We start from the raw sequence: 16,531 nt of genomic DNA on the forward strand, positions 1-16,531 counted from the left end.
TGTTCCTCCACCTGCTCCCTGCTTTCACTGCAGATCACAATGTCATCTGCGAACATCATGGTCCACGGGGATTCCAGTCTAACCCCATCTGTCAGCCTATACATCACCACTGCAAACAGGAAGGGGCTCAGGGGTGATCCCTGATGCAGTCCCACCTTCACCTTAAACTCCTCTGTCACATCTACACCACACCTCACCACTGTTCTGCTGCCCTCATACATGTCCTGTACTATTCAAACATACTTCTCTGCCCCTCCAGACTTCCGCATGCAGTACCACAGTTCCTCTCTGGGTACTCTGTCCTATATAGGCTTTCTCTAGATCTACAAAGACACAATGTAGCTCCTTCTGACCTTCTCTGTACTTCTCCATCAACATCCTCGAGGCAAATAATACATCTGTGGTACTCTTTCTAGGAATGAAACCATACTGTTGCTTGCAAATACTCACATCTATCCTGTTTCTAGCCTCCAATACTCTTTCTCATAATTTGATCGTGTGGCTCATTGACTCTATTCCTCTATATTTCCTACAACTCTGCACATCACCCTTGTTCTTAAAAAAGTCACCAGCACACTTTTCCTCCATTCCTCGGGCATTTTATCACCCGCTAGAATTCTATTGAACAAGCTGGTCAAAAACTCCACAGCCACCTCTCCTAGATGCTTCCATACCTCCACAGGAATGTCATCAGGACCAACTGCCTTTCCATTTTTCATCCTCTTTAATGCCTTTCTAATTTCCCCTTACTAATCATTGCTACTCCCTGGTCCACCACACTTGCCTCTTCTACTCTTCCTTCTCTCTCATTTTCCTCATTCATCAATTCCTCAAAGTATTCTTTCCATCTAGCTAGCACACTGCTGGCACCAGTCAACATATTTCCATCTCTATGCTTGATCACCCTAACCTGCTGCACATCCTTCTCATCTCTATCCCTCTGTCTGGCCAACCTGTATAGATCCTTTTCCACTTCTTTAGTGTCCAAACTGGCATACATGATGATGGGCCACGACCGATCCGGTATGGAATTCTTTGGATGAACGCTTATATTTGTTTGGCCAAGTTTTATGCCGGATGCCCTTCCTGACGCATCCCTCCGAATTTATCCAGGCTTGGGACTGGCCTACAGTTTGCACTGGCTTGTTACAAGTTTCAAGAGAATAAGATTATACACAGTATGCATTGGCTACATTAAATTTGCCTTTACAAAGACATTAATTTTCACGTTTGATTTACAGTGGTGTAGAAGTGCACGGCATCATACTAAGAGCTGTTTCTAAGATTTTGCCACTCCCATTTAGCTAATTACGATAATCAAAATAATAGAAATACCTCTCAGTATGATAGAATCGAAATTATTAGATTAATACCTTTCTGAAAGGCAAAATTAGTATCATCACTCATACTGGTTCAGGTCAATAAATGAGAATGTCGTGGAAAAGTTCATTTATTTTATTAGTTTAATTCTCGGTTCATAAAGACTAGACACAGACTAAAATGGGATTTTTAAAAAAATATTATTTTGTTGATTATAGCTTGTTACATACAAAACAATGAACATTTTGATTACGGTGATTGATTGTTTATCTGGAAATTAGGTAGGAATTTGTCTGCTGAAAATTCTATTCCTATATGTGTAATGACTCTACATAGTATGAGTTTCTCTTTCTTCTACTATATTGACATTTATTGAGATGCACCTGTAAATATTTTTTTCATTATAATTGTGGGTAGCAAGCACTGCAACTGCGAGATAAATGCAAACGAAGACTACAATACACCCAGATAAATGCACTTTTACCATTTAGAAAATGAACCTAAATATCGTTTTGGTACCACACGACAACATGGGTAATTTATGAAGGGTTAATAAATCTTGATATAGTTTATGCTTCATAAAGTGTAGTAAATTGCTATAAGTCAGTATCAGTAGGTTAAATGTAGCTACTAGTGAGACAGCACTTAATTTTGAAGACTATAGTAGTTTCTAATCTTATTTTGTTAACCCTTGCAATTTACAAGTACTGTAGTGTAACGCTGCTGTACATTTTTCTCAAGAATCTTTACAGGATTTGACATGGCCACTGAGAGGCAGTGTTGTCACTCTGCCTACACTGCTACTCAGTCATGCATAGAAAGCCACTTAAGGGTGTTTAGAGCATCCCCGATAAGCTAGTTTACACTTATTTTGTGTTACAGAATTCAACGCAAAGTGAGTGCACATCATTTGCACCACTTTGTGTTGCTTCCACAATACAAAGGGACACGGCAGGTTCGCATCTCATGATTCCTCAGATGACAACAATTTGAAGTGAAACAGCCTTTGTTGAAAAACTGACTAGACAAGTGAGTCCATTCTAATCATGCAGAATCCCTAACATGTCAAAGTGAGGAAATTGGATCTTTTGACATCTTCTAGTGGCATGCAGCAGGCTGCGGGTATTAGACTAATACATCTGTTTTCCAATGTTGAAAATAACACTTGGGTGTTAAAGCCTACTATTCTTCTTCCCCGGCACCCATCTGACAGGATATTCCTCATCGGTTCTGTTTGCACTGCTGCTCCTGGCCTTGTAGGACTTAAATAAAAATATCTTGGAGGGGGGATTTGATCAGCGTCTTAGATGGCGACTACGGCGCAAGGGTTTTTGTTTATGAAGACAGGGAGCAACAGATGGCAAGCATATCTATAAATAATGTGCTCCCTTGCACGGGAGATTAGTGCATTTGAGCTAGTTTTTAATGGTCTCCGGGAAAGATTAAAAAGTAAGCTGATTCATAATGCGCTTCTCTTTGCGGTGAATCACTCATGTACCCAAGAGGGAAGTGAGGAGAGAGTGGGAAGTTTACATGGATAAAGAGGAGCATGTTGTCTCCTGGTGGCTGCAGTTTCATTAATCACGCACTGTTAGCACCTGAATGTATTCATTAAAGCAGTTTTACAGCTTTTATTAGTTCCATTCAGACTGCTTCCCCAGATATCTAACAAGCTAAATAAAATGCATCAGCCTTCTCCCACATCACAATTTATAAATAGAGTACTAGCACATATTTCCATCTTGGTTTATGCCTCTGTGTCACATATTCTCCACATACTGTAATTGAATTTTATGAAAAAAAAACAGTTCCAATTATGTAACCGGTGTTGATCGTCCTACATATATACTGTATCTGCCCATCTGAGGCTACATCTGCATCCTCCACAAATATTGACAGGATTCTTATCTCTTTTTTCACACTATGTAACATATATATATATATGTATATATATATATATATATATATATATATATATATATATATAGCTTGTATATGAATTTCCAACAAAACACATGGCTATGTTTGCAAAAAAGACAAGTTGATTGGGGCTGTATCTCAACATATCTCCCATATGTTATCATACTGCTGTCCCATCATTAGAAAACAAGCACATTCCCTCTAAAACAACCTTATACATCTGTCTTCTTATTTCATTAATTCATAAACACGGCCGTGGGTAAAGCATGCATGACCCGTGAGAAGGTGATTGGATTCCCTGAGAACTATTGACAGCATGTACTTACAATTACAAACAATCGATGGTTTCAACAAGCTAAGAGTACAATTACAGCGTGCAGGAGGCTTCTGGTTGTTAATTTTGAATTTTACACGTCGACTGGTTCCTGAAGTTGGTGCATATGCGAAATGTAGAGGGTCATCTCTAAAGCAATTCATCTTGCAAAATAGGAATACATTCACCTAAACCTGATTTATGGCTCTTAATCACAGAGGCTGGATTATCGGCCTAGCAAAGCTGTCCCAAAGGTCCCGATCCGCTGTGTGACCTGTGCGTTTCGGCGCTCAAATAACATCATGTACAATATGTTAACCACCAAACAACAAGTATCTGCCGTAACTGAGTGATGTCATTAGTCAGATGAAAAAGAGTTTTCGAACACTCATCGGGCACACTAGTAATTATAGTATGTCATAATAATTACAACGTAAGCTGGTTGACCTTCCATTATAAATATCCATTCACCCAGCCATTCATTTTCCATAATGCTTATCCCCATTAGCATCACTGGTGAGCTGGAGCCTATCCCAGCTGACTTTGGTATGCCCTGGACTGGTGGCTGGCCAATCGCCATTTGCAGGTAATAAATATCGAACAAATAAATACATTACATTCATAGGACCAGTATATTGTTTTTAACTTGGTGTATTTTATAAAATTAATATGAATGTTCATCCGCCCATCCCTGTTGTGATGTGTTGCTTTTTTCTGCATGGGCACAGCGCATCATGAGTTATTCACTACTTTTTAAAATGCATTGTGGGATACATTGAGGGCATTGGGAGAAGATGCAAATTCCACACAGGAGATTCTAACCTTCCACCATGCTGCTTTATATCATAAGATAATAATACAAACAATATTGAACGCCCCCTCTTAAGGATTAATAAAGTATTTATAATCTAATTTTCCTAACTTGCTACAAGTTCTTTCTTGAACTCTAGTGTGTTTCTAGCCTTCTTTATCAAGTGGCCGTCACTCTCACACTTTTCCGTCATATTGAGTAAAATTGGCTGAAGAGACGGCAAGGTGTATTCCACAATGAAAGCGTTTATTAACAAGTTAAGGCAATAACAAGCCTCTTGGTCTGCTCTGCAACACTGACAAGTTGAGGCAACATAGGCGTAACATTCTGTCAAAAGTCTGGCCTTCAAAATAAAATCCAGTATACTAAAAGATTCACCACACTTTCTTTGTTCCCATGGTGGCTTTATTTATTTATTTATGTAGCAGAAGCAATGAAAACTCTTTTTGTGCTTGCTTATTGATTTATTACTGCTAGATAAGCCACCAAGCGGTCAAAAAGTGTGGTCAAACTGTGTTACTATCCTGTGGGCTTTTATTTTGAAGGTGCTTTGGATAGATGCCCATCGACTGAATGGCAGAGTCACGCGTTTTTTTGTTGGTGTTTTTTGAAAATCGAGCTGATTTCTGAAAACTGGAACAAAATTTAGATGGAGGGGGAATTTTTTTTAAAACCAAATAACACAAACACCAGGGTGTACAAAAACCAAGATTCCACAGTGTAAGAGCACACAGCTTAGTGTAACACATATATTATAGTTTTGGCTTGTGCCAATGTACAGTAAATACATTATATAGAAACGGTTTATTGCTTTATATTGTTTGTATTGTTTTATATTGTGGTTTTATTCAATACAATGCTATATTTCCAGTGGTAAAGATTGTGGTGTCTTGTGGGGGGCTAGAACGGATTAATGACATGTATATACATTTCAATAAGGGGTATTGATTTGTTATACGAGTATGTCGCTGGTACGAATCAGCACCGTGGACAGCTCAAGCCAATAGCCCCGCCTCCTTTACGCCCACACGGTCCAATCAGGAGGCGGCGTGGCTTTTGCCGCTGGATCCGTCAAGAGCGAGCTTCAGGCACACTGTCAGCCCAGAGACGATAGGGCAAGCACGGCCGGGGACCACGCGGCGGAGCTCCACTCGGATGGGATAAATACAACCACATAAAAGCTCACAATTAACCCCACTTTGTGTATTTGTGTGTGCGCACGAGCTCAGGACTGGAGGGGACCAGACATTTGCGTGGCTTTCTCTTTCTTTTAGGACAACCGCTTGTTCAAGTTTTCCTCGAAGTGCACCTGAATAGGTTTTTGATTTGGTTTGGCCAGGGACGACATGGGGAGCGAACAATACTTGCCGGAGCTTCAGGCGGAGAAGGACACGCTGGACCCGTCTTTCCAGCACTCTCTGCGGCTACTGGAGCAAGGTAAGGGCGAACACTTGACACCTCAGATACGCAAGCAGATCCAAGACAAGAGTTGTATCCGAAATTCGAACCATGCTTTTAATGAACCGGGCTAGTATGATTGTTTCATAAAAAAACATAAAATAAAAAATAAATAAAAAGATTACTGCACCAAATTGTGACCTGTGTATTGTAACTTGCATCCCCTTTAAGGCATATTATAAATATAAATATGATGCAGAGCAGTTTTAAAGTTTTTTGATTTATTATTTTCACTGGATCTCATTAGATGGTTGCATGCCTCCCCCTTACTAAATGAAGATCTTTTTGGGTCTTTTAGCCTCACATCTACCGGAATTAGTTCACGTTTGTTGTTTTGTAGTCCAAGTCACTACTAGTTTGGTGATGGTTTACTCACCTGGCTTCTGTGTTAGGCAGCGTGGCTTGCAATTCCCACTCAGTGAATGTTAGTGTGGATGGTTATCTGTCTCTATGTGCCCTGCAATTGACTGGCGATAAGTTGACAGTGTAGTCTGCCTTTCGCCTGAAGTCAGGAATAGGCTCGATCTCATCTTGACACTAATGAGGATACAAGCACTATAGAAAATGATTGAATGGATGGATGGACTAGTGGTTAGCACTACTGTCTCACAGGTTTTAGGTTCAGGATTTCCAGTTCTCTCAGGCTACTCCAGCTTCCTCCCACATTCCCAAAACATGCATGTTATGTTCATGACAGACTCTAAATTGTCCATAGGTGTGGTTGTGAGTGCAAATGGCGTTCTTTCGCTACTTGCCGTGTGATTGACTGGTGACCAATATTGGGTGTACTGTAGTTCGCCTTTTCAGCTGAAAGGCTCCAGCTCCCTGTGACCCTGAACAAGATAAGTAGAATTGGCAAGTTTTTTTTTTTTTTTTTGTACAGTTTAGCACCGTTCATACACAAAGAAAATGCACAATGCTTTACAGTGGCAAAAAAAGAGCGATTAAAAACAAGTTTAAAAGAAAAGATGGAACAAGATAAAATCCCAACATAAAATTAATAAATGCTATTCAAGTTTAAACAGCATGATGGTCCATTAGATGTTCTGAAGTGCCAGAGACGTGGTCCTCCTCATGTCCTACCCTGGTCGGTCTATGCATTAAAATGATAAAAGATATAGATCGTCAAGTTGAAAATGATCAAGTCAAAGCAAGATGGTGAAAGCAAGAAGTATGCAGCAGTGGACCATAAAGTTTATAGGCCAGATATAGATGTACAGACAGTTTGAGGAAATCTCAGTTGTTCAGGAAGTTTGTTCCATAGTTGAGAAACATAGAAAGTGAAACAAAATGCTGCTTCACGTTGTTTGGTTCTGGTTCTGTGAACACTCAATAAGCCAATAAGTCCAAGAACATTTAGATCTTTGTGGGCCAACAGTAAGATTAGAAATCGATTGTTTGAGTCACAGGAATCCACTGCAGAGATTTTTGGAGCAGTGTGATGTGGTCCAGTTTCCTGGTACAGGTGAAAACTTGAGTAGCAGCAGTTATAGAAAATGAATGGATGGAGATTATACAAGTGCTTTACATGTAATGTAGAAATAAGCACAGGACAGCAATTTGGACCAAGAAAATGGCTCACACTTCCCAAACTTTTATATGAAACAATGGACCCTATACGATGGAAATGTTGCATCTGGAGCCTTTAAATTTAGGTTTTGAGTGATGAATGACATGTGATTGCCCGGCGACCAGTCCAGGGTGTCCCTGCGCCCAAATTCTAATAATCGATTGATGAATGGCAATTTAGACAAATGGATTCACATTTGTCCTTAACATATGCCTTTAAAAATTGCAACGCAACAAAGAGTCACTTTGCACTTTGCAGCGAATACAGGAACTCAACTCCAACAAAATAACATTGGTGTGAAAGTGCAGTTTTAAATGGGAAGGGGCAGCCTATGTTCATTTGTACATTGTCTTTCCTAATTGTGGCGTGGCAGTAATTTACTTGGACGTAGCCCTGCGGAACGCCTCATGCAGGAAGCACACGTGCAGTGTAAACATTGCTTTACTAATTCATGCTTACATGCTCTCTGCTTGGCCTGTGTTGCCTCTGCTTTTCCAAGCTGGGTCCCTCATGGGCCATAAAAGTCTCCTGAAAAGTGAGGCAGAGTTATTTGCTTCCTTCCCAGCTACAGTATATGCATATTCATCTTCTTGTATGTATAATTATGCCTCCTAGCAGCATTCCTAACAGATTCCTTGAATCCATATAAACTGCAAGTTTGGTATAAAAAGCTGCCAAAATGTCAATCAAATGTACTGTATTTCTGAAAATAGAGGCCAGGGGCTTTCATTTACTGGACTGCAGATAGCGTGAGGCATCTAACAAAACATTTCTGTCAAGTGAAACTAGAGTTCAAGACAAAGAGGAGGAGTACTATGGAGGAAATGCAACAAAAAGAAAGAAAGAATATAGAGAAAGCACATCAGTCTACTGGAAGCTAATCGTAGTCATAACATTAGAACTGTTTATGTGGTTCGCTTCTGCTGTTCTGGTGAGCAATTAACCAAAACAAACGTCAATGTTAACAATAGAACGGAGATAATTACAGTTACTACCAGTTTAGAGGCAACCCGTGACTAAAGGGATGGCCCCCATTTGAGTAAATATAGTACTTTATTTCACACATTTGTTGTTTCCATTCTGAAAGATACTCACTTTATCAGAGATGAGCTTTTCTCAGGTATAATCACATTTACGTATAAGCTTATCAGAATTCTTGGAAATGCGTTGCATTTATGGTAAGTGATGATATGGAACTTTTTATTGTCCTCTCAGATCAATGGCTTAGCCATAAAATATATTATTCTTACTCAGTGAAGTGTGGGAGTAATGCTTTCATGGCTTGATCATGTTGGGCTAATGCATAAGCAGGCGAGCGTATATCTATGTACAATAAATGTGTGCTATTATTGCAGGAACACTAAAAGGACAACCTACATATATACATATACATGGATATATAAAGTCTACACACCTCCATTCAAATGCCATGTTTTTGTGATGTAAAAAAAGAAAAAAGACACCATATGAATAATTTCAAACCTTTGTCCACCATTATTGTGACCTATACCCTCTACAACTCAATTGAAATTTAAAAGAAAAATCTTTCAAGGATTGCAAAAAAACAACAACCCAAAAAACATACACTAACCTTGTTGTATAAACATGCACACCCTCAAACTAATACTTTGTTGCAACACTCAGCATTTTTGGGTAGGAGTGTATAAGTGTGGCAAATCTTAATGTGGCAATATTTGCCCACTCTTCTTTGCAAAAAAATTTCTCCAAAGCTGTCAGATTGTGAGGGTCTCCTCCTGCACACAACCCTCTTCGGATCACCCCACAGATGTTTGACAGAACTGTTCATAATTCTTGCCACCTTGATGAAGGCTTACAGCTCCAGCTGAACCAAAAAAAAAAACAACCCAAAAGCATGATGCTTGACGCCACCATGCTTCACTGTCGGTAAGGTGTCCTTTTGGTGATAAGCTGTGTTGTGTTTGCACCAAACATACCTTTTGCAACAATAACCAAAACGATCAAACTTGGTTTTATGATAAGACCAGAATGCATTTTGCCACCTTTGGGAGATTTCAAATATTTTCGTAAAATTTAGCTTTGGAAAATAAGGCTTTTGTCTCACCACCCTCCCCTTTAGCACAGACATATGAAGAGGACAGGAGATTGTTGTCACATATACTAAACAGTCAGTACTTGCCAGAAATTCCTGCAGCTCCTTCAATGTTGATGTTGGCCCCGTGGCAATCTCCCTGACTTGTTTTTTTCCCCCATATTTTTCTCAGTTTTGGAGGGATTTCCAGTTCTTGGTCATGTCACTGTTGTGCCATATGTTATCCACTTGATGACGACTGCCTTCATTGTGTTCCATGCTATGTTCATTGCTTCATTCTTTGGTGCACTTCTCCTGACTGAAACCTTGAGATCCCACTGATGCTGTGGAGGCTCTCTGTCCATGGATTGTGCTGTAAGTAGGCCTGTAATGATGATATTTTTTTTTTACAGGGGTGGAGGTTTCCTTTTTTTACAGGGGTGGAGGTTTCCTTTTGTTCAGACGTAAATGCGCGTTGAGTCATCGTTTACGCACAGCGTAAATATGCCGGCTCCTGACGGAGCTCGTATGTGACAGAGACCTTGTTTTTAACTACTTATTTTTTTAATCAAGCGTTTAAAAAAAATAAAAGTATAAAAAAAGTCCCAATTATTGTGCTGAACAGATGATGGACCTCAATCCTGATAAATGACGTGACGTTCACGACAAAGTGCGCATGTCTCTCGGTTGTATCATGTATACACCCAATTGGACGAGATCACGACATGTAAACAGCTGACCAGAGATCTTTAATCAAAATGATTTCAATCGGAATGACAAAAAATGTCTCCATGTAAACCCGGCTACTGTGTTGTTGGTCCGCTGAAAACGATGCCTTCACCTGTCAATCAAATTTATGTTGACGTTTGCTGTCGTCAGCCACTGGCTGAATATCGTGTGCCACTGAGGTTATGCTTAATAAACAGTTAACGTTCCCGTGTTTGTGTTAATTTGGGACTAACACACACAATAACGAGGAGCGAAGCGCTGATGTTTTAAATGACATCGCTGTGGTGGAGTGAGCTGGTTAACTCGCTAGCTCATTAGCTCGCAGGCTAGCTTGCTGTTTAAAAAAAAAAAACAGTTAACTTTCCCTTAAGTGTCTCTGTTGTGTGAATCTATGCCGCAAGGCTGTGGAGTGTGGAGAACTGGACGGAGCCAACACCGGCAAGAGTTTACCGGTCCACCGGCGTTAAATGAGCCCACCAGCGATCAATGACACAGCCGTCCAACTCTGTAGACTCACATGCTTGCTCACCACAACAACGAAAATTTATCGAGTCCGGAAAAACTATCGTGTCCGTTTTATTTATCGAACGAAAAGTCGATATATAGTAATTATCGTGACAGGCCTCGCTGTAAGGAGTGACTACAAAAATGACAGGAAAGTCCACTAAAAGTTTATTTGGGGTTTACCAGAGGCACTTTAAATGATGGCAGGTGTACGCTCCCTCCCATTTAACATGAGTTAATTCTGAACTCTGCCACATCCTCAGTTATAGGAGGGTGTGCGCAACCTTTTCCCACTGTATTATATCTGTTTTTTTTCCACATAAACACAAACAAATTACTTTGCTCTGCAGATTCTCTTCAAAACACGGTGGTGGACTTTTTTTCCCTAAAAAGTTTCAATTTGGAGGTTCCACTGTGGTTTTAGCTTTGGCTGTGAAAGCTTTTCATCAAGTGAGTTTGTCCTATTTGTGTTGGAGCAAAGAGTTCAGTTGGACAACATGGCAAGTGGAAGATTGCATCTGTGACATCTTATGAAGTAAGCACAATTTGCAGCCCAGAAAAATTGTCCGAAAACAGCCACCACTCTAAAACTCGCAAATACTGTTATCTTACTCTTACACAACAGATGGAGCACGCCGCTGTTTTATACAGAATTTCTTCTACACAACTTTTTTTCAACTTGACAATGGCATACCATTGGCAAGAGTAACTGCATTTAGTGCATACAAATGTGGAATATGAGATTATGCCTGGTCCGGAGAGAGATATTTTCAGACGAAATTAAGGGAGTATTATGTATTAGAAGTCCCGGGACTGCTTTGATAGTGTGGCCCTTCTACAGAACTCTTCTCTCACAAGAACCTTACATGTGTCCCTTTAACAAGCCTCAGATGGGCGGCAGCGCCGACACTTCAAGTCAGTGGCCATGTGAATTTCTTGTGATCTTTGTCCAAAGCGCTGCTGCAAAACTGCTTGGTTTCTTATTAATTGTTTCTACAGTCTGCTTTCGCTTCTTTGGTTCCTTCGAGTCAAGTCAAAATGCATCATAAACAAACCAGTAAGCCTATCCCAGCTGACATTGAGCGAAAGGCATGTACACAGTGGACTTGTCGCCAGCAAATGACAGGACCGAGATAAGACAAACAACCATTTTCACTCGCGTTCGCACCCAGAGACAGTTTAGTCTTCAATAAACCCAGCATGAACAATTTTGTAATGCAGGAGGAAGCCAAAGTACCCAGAGGACAGGGAGAACATGAGCTGAGGTTTGAACCTGAGACCTGCTGACTTCAATCTCAGTTTGTAGTCTACAGAAGAACATGGTGTGAGGAAGTCCACACTGACTTCTGCTATGTAACAACTCCTCCATATTAGTATGGAAAGAGTAGTTCAGAACATTCAGATGGAAATTGTACCATCCCATTAAAAATAATGCTTAAAAAATAACAAACTTGATTGTTTAATTTTCTAATTAATTTTCTTCCCTAGTCACTATTAAGATGCAATCCTGTTCAGATCTTCAACAAGTCCTTTTAACATCTAACTGCTAGATTGGATATGCGTTACCTGGTCAAAACCAACATTTTAGATATCTGTAACTGCATTCTTCATACCCACAACTCGCATTTTGGATTTTACATTTTAGTAATGTCATTTCGCCGACAACAAATGTCGCCATTCATGTGTACGGGCTCTGTCATTGCAGATTTACTACTATTTAGTTGCAGATATACACAATGTGAATCACAGATATCTGCAACAGAATTGTAGATACTGTTACTCCAATTTAAAGTATCTACAATTTGATTTTGACGAGTCATGATTCCCTTTCAAGATATCTCTATTTCACCTCAATTCAAGATACCTACATGTACCCGTTCAGATATCTTAAATCAAGTTTTAACTAGGCGAAACTGTAACAGAAATTATGACTACAGAAAATGGCATTGTAGCTATTGCAAGCTAGTGTTACAGATATCTACGATTCAGTTGCAGATATCCGTAATTCACTAGCGGATCTCTGCAACTGAATTGAGAAAACTGTAATGACGAACTTCATACACATGAATGGCAAAAGTGATTGACATTTTTCCTAGGCGAAATGATGTTGCAGATATCTGTAATTCATTTATGACTAGGACAAACTGAATTACACGTATCTCAATTTGTCGTTTTTGACTATCACCACAATTGTCTTTTGACTGAAAATTCCAACTATTCAAAATGTAATTTTGACTAGTCAAAAAGACTTTTTAGATATCAACAATGTTAATTCGGCATAGCCAAACTTATCTTTTAAATGTTGAATCCGCTTTCTTAGATTGCTACTTGGTCTATGCCGATATCTGTGGACAAAGGGATAAAACAAACTACAGTTAGATTAAATCCGAGCCAAAGGGTCCTAGTGTGAAAGCAGAAAACTTACCCAGTTTGTTTGTTGTCACACAAAGTATTTATTTATTTTTTAAATCAGATATTCCACAGCAGCCAATATCCAAGTAGTGCTTACCCAACTTCCTCAGCTCGCTTGCCCTCAAAGCCAAAAAACAACAGCTACTCCTAATCCCTTAAAACTGTCAGTTTTGGGATAAGTATCCTCATTTTTGAAAAACATGCCTCATCGTTAATTTATACATTCCCATCTCATCAACAGAGCAGCGAGGTATTTTTAGCCACGCTTGAGTTTGGCCTCAAGTGAGAGCACTTCCTGGGTTAGGATGCCCAGAAGTGAGCGAGAATCAGCTTTGGCACGGGATCAAAGGAAAAAGATAGCGATTTGTTGGGGGGGGAAACAGTGCTTGCTCATGATAATGATCTTCCGATCCCCTGGCTTGCTGATGTGCCGAGCCACACAGCGAGCAGTCTTGAATGGTCCCTGCAAGAGCGCCGACTGGAGACTCGACCCCCCGCCTGATGTAGTGAACTTGCTGTAAGAGGGCAGACGGGGAGCTCCGACTAGCTGCTTTGCATTCAGAGGAGCTGGGCGAGCGAGAGTGTTTGCACAGCTCTTTGCCTCGCTGGGATCCAAGGGGGAAATGTAGGCCAGGACCAGCAGGCAGCTGCGAAAACCAAACAGAACCTCTTTTACACTGGCACCCTCGCATTGATTTTCCTGCTAATGCGGGTTGCAAGTTCTCCTGTATTATAGTGCCATTAATGAGGCCCAGATATCACATTCGTGATGCGTGTAATTGTTCATGTATAACATAATAACATAATAAGAGACGCAAACGTAGATTTGATTAGAACTTACACATTTGAAAACAATCTTGTTCGGTTTTAACTGAAGAAAGTGTAAAATGTAAGTTTTTACACACTATAGTATTGTAGATTTGATTGCATTCTTGTGAGTACCCAGTTACAGGTCCAATGAGCAAACTTCTTATCTGTAACGTTGCCCAAATTATTCTACATATAAAATCTACCATACCAATAGACATTCCATTTGCTTGGCCTGGTTGTCAAACTTGAACACATTTAAAGTAAGTGCATTAGTCAGAGCTGTGCGCACGTTCGTTTCCTCTTGGAGTACCAATGTTGTTGTCCAAATAATCTCTCATATTGCAAGGATACAATTGCCATTTGGTGCAAGCTTACTATGTGCTCATATTATGAATTCAACTGTCGAGACTGTCAAATTTGCCGAAGCTGCCTCAGGCTGTCTGCAAGAGAGTAGACTCTCAATCAAAGCAACCAGACAAGGCGCCTTAAATAATGCATACTTCTGTGTTCGGACGAGGACCTGCAATATGTTTGTCGTCAGTAGCACATTGGTTTGCCTCAATGCCATTTTAGATGTGACCTAAAAATATGGAATTTGTAATAATTTCTCATTGAATGGGAAGAACAGAACAGACACTTCCAAGACAATTTCCTCATCAGCCTATAATTAAAACTTGTCCAGCACCACCAAGAGCCATTAATCAGACTGCTATTGATGAGAATTCTTGGTTCTGCACTAATGCCCAAGACAAAGACTGACACCCACTACATTAACATCGCTAACTGGGTTTGAGACTTAAGTAGAAGACAAAGCTGGTGATAGTAAGTGCTGTAGGGGTCTGTATTCTGAGGGATTTGACCTACAATGGCTAAACAATCTGCAGAGAGAATGAGACATACAAGTGCATTATAGTGCTTTAGCAATTTGTATTTAGTCATGTTATAGTGAACATGACCAGTATTTCTATATTGGTTTATTTGGTATTCTATCATGTCCTCGTCTTAGAAAATCTGTATTCACATTGAGCAATGCACGCTTTAATCCAAACACAGAATGACAGAAACTGCATATTAGGTGAGGTGCAACAATCTGCGGATATTTGAAATTCTTGGAAATGCTTGAATTTGAATGAAAAGCATTCCAATTTATGATGTCTGGAGAAGTGATCTTGAAGTAGTACTAAGTGCTTCAAGTTGCTGCCCCAAAAATGGCATTTCATGTTGGCCGAGTGACACCACAGATTCCAGGTAATAGACACGTATCATGATAAAGCCCAAGATTATAGTAGCGCCCAAATAGCTCCGCTCTAATTTATTACATGATTTAATCACTGTCATTACTGCTGTGATGAAACGACAAGTTACCCACCCTGACTTGCTCCAAAGGCAGCAGTGGTCTAATGGTGTTATTTTGTCATCTTTGATCGCGAGTAAGCCCCCCACACACAAAAAATAATCACTGTTCCCACAACAATTACAGGAACATTCATGTATGAATAAAAAGAGCTACAGAAGAGGTACAGTACAGTCAACATTTTATGTTTTACATTTAAGGTTTATAATGAATGTGAACGGCCTTCCTGTTGAACTTACCATTTTCTCCCTGAATCACACAATTTTTCGATGATTTTCTTGAAATATCCAGTGTTTTTATTCCATTCACAAAGCATGGGACTATTCTACCTTTTTCATCAAAAGAAAGATCCTTTTTTTCCCCGTTATGCATTAAAAATAAAGAAATAAAGAAATAACTACTTCCTTAAACAAATTCCTTTAATAGGGAGGAACTTGGAAACTAGCAATCTAGAAATCAATCGTGTACGTGTTTACACAGGTATTTATTTCTGATGTTTGACTTTGGAAAACGTCTTCATCCCCCTGTGACAGCCACCGTTTCACCTTCCTTCACATCTTTATTTCGCCCGATTTTTGTGTGGCTGGCACGTCTATAGAGAGGATTGCACTGGATTAGCTTCTCCACCTTACCAACTGATCCCATCCGTTTTGTGTAATCCAACAAAATTTAATTATGTTTATCGTTCCACCTCGCCGGCGCGGTGAAGCGGCGGCACACCTCAGCCAAGATAAACCCGTGTCCTGCGTCTGCCTGATCCTGTTGGTGTCTAAACAGATGTTTAGAGTCACCTACACACATAACGCGCTAAATCATACCCTCAAACATTCATGTGACACTGAGAAGAATATCTGAGGTTAAAGATCATAACGTGACATGTTTGAATTCGGGAATTAGCTTAGGTTAGCAGTTTCTTTGTGATATATAAAGGTTTATTTATTCATTCATATTCATTCATATGTGTGTTTAATTAAAAACCTTGTGCTCTGCTTAACGGATGGATTTATTATGCATTTTTTCCCCATAATTTAAAACTGTTCCCAGGTGTCTTAAAAATGTGCTCTTGTCAAAATACCCAAGGGACTTAGAATTAAAGTACATTTGACACCGCATTATTTAAAGACCGGCTAAAGTGAATTCAGAGATTTGTTTCAAATACATTATAGACGGAAGAGTGAGGGGGAAAAAAAGGCAAAGCTGCTTTAGAGCACCTCGTTGTCTGCCCTGAGTGTGTGCACGTCACTGAAAGAAAAACGGAAGAGCGAGGAGAGGGGGAAATA

The 16,531-nt window shown here is 39.9% G+C and overlaps 1 protein-coding gene across 3 annotated transcripts in view; it reads left to right on the forward strand.

Annotated features, from left to right (window-relative positions):
* The first annotated feature begins 5,452 nt into the window (after window positions 1-5,452).
* Window positions 5,453-16,531, forward strand: part of khdrbs3 (KH domain containing, RNA binding, signal transduction associated 3) — a 91,158-nt gene continuing 80,079 nt past the window's right edge. For all 3 annotated transcript variants that reach the window (XR_009786206.1, XR_009786205.1, XM_061760863.1), the window contains exon 1: window positions 5,453-5,801. Coding sequence is in view for 1 of the 3 variants with exons in the window: in XM_061760863.1 (XP_061616847.1) it covers window positions 5,711-5,801 (91 nt within the window). In the remaining 2 variants the exon portion in view is untranslated. The remainder of the gene's footprint in view (window positions 5,802-16,531) is intronic.

The sequence above is a fragment of the Phyllopteryx taeniolatus genome, chromosome 21, assembly GCF_024500385.1.
Source record: "Phyllopteryx taeniolatus isolate TA_2022b chromosome 21, UOR_Ptae_1.2, whole genome shotgun sequence".
In the NCBI taxonomy this organism is placed as follows: domain Eukaryota; kingdom Metazoa; phylum Chordata; class Actinopteri; order Syngnathiformes; family Syngnathidae; genus Phyllopteryx; species Phyllopteryx taeniolatus.